The sequence below is a fragment of the Macadamia integrifolia genome, unplaced genomic scaffold (assembly GCF_013358625.1).
Source record: "Macadamia integrifolia cultivar HAES 741 unplaced genomic scaffold, SCU_Mint_v3 scaffold2654, whole genome shotgun sequence".
Classification (NCBI taxonomy): domain Eukaryota; kingdom Viridiplantae; phylum Streptophyta; class Magnoliopsida; order Proteales; family Proteaceae; genus Macadamia; species Macadamia integrifolia.
The window spans coordinates 3,604-7,998 of NW_024868860.1; the positions used below are offsets into that span (position 1 = coordinate 3,604).

Sequence of the window (4,395 nt, forward strand, 5' to 3'; positions counted from 1 at the left end):
TTGTTTACCTCCAGTTGTTTATTGAGAATTGAGTGTGAATCCTTGACACTAAATGGGGAGTCAGCTCTGAGGCCTTTGATGAGGACTTTCAAAGTTTCCTGCATTAATGAAAATGTGTGAGGTCAAATATCCTTATTTAAAAGACATGAAATGTGAATTCCTCTGTATCTCTATATCTTCTGAACATTGCCTCCATTAATGTTTGGGGGGAAAAGAACTACTCTGTCTGGGAGCGTGGCCTACATCGGTGCTCCCATGTGTCTCTCTCCTCCCTATATGAAAAGACATGTCTGCCCCTTGTTTTGGGCAGGGAGAGACACAAGAAGTGTTGGCATAGGCCGTGCTCCTGGACAGAGGACCACTTCCCATAAGTTATTTCTTAGTTTTAGTAAGGTGAGGTTCTCCACTTACGAGTCAAAAAGTTTATACCTATCTTTTTGTAACTTCTTAACATTCTACCTATCTGCTGGTCACAAATGAAAAGGTTCCCCAATTTATTCCTAGTGGTCTGGTGATTATTTTTGTTTGTTTGCTTTCTTCCCCCTCACCATTTTATTTGATTTTGTTTCACCATATCCAGATGTAGGGCAAACTTGTGTGATTATTTTGTATCTAGGATCTTTCTATGGTATTAATGACAAGGTTAATGCCTTCACTGGAATTATCTTGAGAATTTGTCTTCTAATATTCATTTCAGGATCCTGAGTTTTGGACGTACAGGCCGTTGTCTGAACTGATGGTCCGTGCAGCTGCAGATGATGTTCGGTTTCTTCTCTACATCTACAACAAGATGATGGTTAAATTTAGCCAGCAATCTTTATGGCATCTAGCTGTTCGTGGTGCACTTTATTGCCGATGTTTCTGCGTCAGTGACATTGAATATGCGGATTGGCCGGCAATCCCCCCTATTCCAGGTCTCTAATCTTTTAAGAACAAGTATGGAAATCTCAGTGATGTGAAACATTACTGTCCCAATACTTCTGAAATTCATGCTTAGGTGACACAAAATGAAAACAAATTATCTAAAATCAAATTTGGCTGATGGGAAACCTTTGTGCAAGCTTGTCACTACGGGCATTACTTTTCTGGTACTTTACCTGCATGTAAAGGTCATATTACATTCCAGTTCAGGAGTAAACATGTCAAAACACCAAAGTAGTACCTCTTGGATTCTTTCTGTCTAACCTCCTCCTATGAAGAATGATAGCATTCTTCATCATGGCATAAATCTGTATATGGTTTCTATTAATTAGCTATTTATGTCTGATTGGTTCTCTTCCATTTACCTTAAAAGATTACTTAAGCTTACATGTGCTATTGAAAGGCTCACGCTTACAGCAAATGGGACTGACTGTTAACTCTTCCCGTATTAGTGTTCAAGAACCTTTCCGGTAAGTTATATGCAAGCCTCTTAGACAATAATGCTTTCCACCTCTCCTGACATGGTGCAAATTGAAGGTATTAATTGGACAAGGAAAGGCTGAAAATGACTTGGGTGGGGTGGTGAGAAAAGACATGCATGCTTCTGAGCTAAAGCAGGTTATGTGGCCCTGAATTGAGTGAAATGGCAGAATAGGACTTTGTGTAGCTTGGTTCCAAGTAGTTGGGATAATAATTAATTGACTTCACTTGTATTAAATTATTTTAATACTTTTGCATAGGGTAAGGTGAAATTTTATGAGTCAGATATATCATTTATCAAAAGAAAGGCCCTACTGTAATGTGTGCGACTCAAAAAGCAGACTTTTAGGCTATCTACTCGTCAATTTTTGCATAGTGCTAAATTCTTTGCATTGCATTAGCAATTTTATAGAGATATAAACTTTTGTCTCTTGTCCATGACTAGTCAACATAAGATGCTTTTTATTATTTTGGATGAATTAAATAATTCATTACCAAGGGGAGAAGGGTGGAGAGAAGGCTTAAGCCGACAAGGAGAAGCCAACCCAGGGGGAAAAAACATCAAAACAGCAAACTAAACCAATACATCAGGGCGAAAGGGGTACAAAATAAAGGGGCGGGGGAGGAAGAGGGAACGGACATCAAGATTGGGGGATGAGATTGACCTGCAAGTTCCAGGAAGCAATGATATGTCTATTCCTAAGGGAATTAGAGACAGGGCGAGCATGAAGGCATTGGATTTTGGACGTAACATCGAAGTAGATGGCTTTCCAAATCTTGTCCAGAGACAGAGAGTTGGAGGACCATCTATGGATGCTTCGTTCCATCCAAAGGTGATAGCTCCAAGTCAAAGGACAGAAACTGGATTTATGGTTGCACAAAAAGCCAGCTTGCCGAGGGTGTCACAGATGGAAGAACCAACAAAGATCATGTGGATCCAAATCCATTCTCTATCAAAAGGGAGAATGGGTCTGCTAGTGGGCCAGCATCTAGAGAGGACAGTTTTCCAGACAAAAGAAGAGAAGGGGCAGGAAAAGAAGAGGTGAGGAATGTAATGTAGGACTAGATTTGATAAATCAAACTAGACCTAATTCGATTCTGGACTCTTTAAAATCGACTTTTTAACCCATTTTTTTTTCAAACTTTAAATTCCTATTTGGCCTAAAACCCCATTTCGACTCTTCATCTCCCAAAACCCTAGCTTAAAACTTCCTTCTACTCTAGATCTCTCGAGATCCATTCCTATTCATCTCCCAAAACCCTTGCATCTCTTTCCCTCTTACACCTCTAATCATCATGGACTCTCACCGCCCACATAGAGGCAAGAAAACCGTAGCTCAGAAGGGAAAAAGGAAGGCCTCTGACAAAGATACATGGTTCTCCTCCTCCATTGCTCAAGAATCATGGGATCTCTACATCTCTCGCAACATAGAGCAAGGTAGGACCATCAATACCGACTCTTTGTCCAGGTATGACGTCAAAGACCTGTTTGATGCTTTGGGATAGGGCAACATTCTCAAACTTGACTCTCACTGTTATCCCCATCTTGTCAAAATGTTCTTTTGTAATCTTACTTTTTCTGGTGAAGGTGACAACCTTCTGATTCATTCCTATGTTAAGGGTGTTCCTATAGATATAAACATCCTGATTTTATGAGAAATCCTAGACATTTCTGTGATAGGGGACCTCAAATACTACCAACCCAAGACCTACATAGAACAATTCATGGATGTTGACTGTGTGTATTCTAGCATTATGAAGGAATATGCTAATACACACAAAATTAAGGCTAAGGAACTCACTAATATAGGGAGGATTGTAAATCTCATCATCTCCTACAACATCCTCCCAAAGAGTGGTCATAGAGATGAAGTTTCCCCATTTCGTGCTTATCTTACCTACTGTGTTTGCAAAACTGTACCTATCAACCTTCTTTACATTCTGCTCAAAACCATGATTACCCATGGTGATAGACTTCAAAAGGGAAATCTACCCTATGGAAGGATGATTTGCCAAATCATGGACCACTTTCAAGTAGATTTTTCTGGTGAATCATTTGACCCATTTCCTCAAGAGATCAATCTTTCCACCATTCGCAAAATGCATCTTCTTCCCCAGCAGCCCAAAACTCCAAAAAGACTGCTGCTGGATCCAACCAGCCACAGCAACCAGGCAGTGATGAGACATCAGCCTATGCGACTGTTGCTGATCTTCAGGAAGTTGGAAACATCATCCTTGCCCAGTTGGCAAAAATGGAAAGAAAGCAGAATGAGATTCTTAAGCTCCTACGCAACGACGAGGAGGATGAGGATGACGAAGAAGACGATGAAGAGGCGGACATGGAGGATGAGGATGCAGCGGATTAGGAGTTATTTTTCTTTTTGAAACTTCATGTTTGTTTCAGTCGTTTATTATTATATACTTTTGACATTTATGAAAAGTTGAACTTATGATACTTTTCTATGTGGCACATACTCAGGGGGAGTATTTTAATCTCTTGTGTAGTTTTGATTCCCTTTTTGCTGTTGACAAAAGGGGAGAATATTTATTCCTGAACATGATATTATGACAATGATAGTATGACAGTATCTATCTTTAATTGTTTATGGAAATGACTATCTTTAATTGTTTATGGAAATGACTTTATCTATCCTTGCTCACTTTCTAGCTCTGAATTACATTATCCTATTGATCTTTACACAGAGATAGTCAAATTATTTCTTGTATTTGGTTTCATTGTCTATGTTTGTTTGTCATCACCAAAAAGGGGGAGATTGTTGGGAAACATGTCCACACTCCTTGTCATGTTTTGGTGTTAACAAACAAACATACATCTTTAACTTGGTTTGATAAAGTGTGATTAGCTTGAAGAAACACTTAGAAGGTCAAATCAAGACATGAAGCTTAAAGACATGAAATAGCAAACAAGAAGGAAAGAAGATGAAGGGCCAAAGAATGGAAGGTTCAAGTGAAGAAGAAGACCACTAGGATAGA

General features: G+C 39.3%; 1 protein-coding gene across 1 annotated transcript in view; it reads left to right on the plus strand.

Moving 5' to 3' along the window:
* The first annotated feature begins 699 nt into the window (after positions 1–699).
* LOC122066987 overlaps positions 700–4,395 on the plus strand; it is a 14,304-nt gene continuing 10,608 nt past the window's right edge. The window contains exon 1 of the mRNA XM_042630828.1: positions 700–914. Coding sequence (XP_042486762.1) covers positions 737–914 — 178 coding nt within the window. The 5' untranslated portion in view covers positions 700–736. The remainder of the gene's footprint in view (positions 915–4,395) is intronic.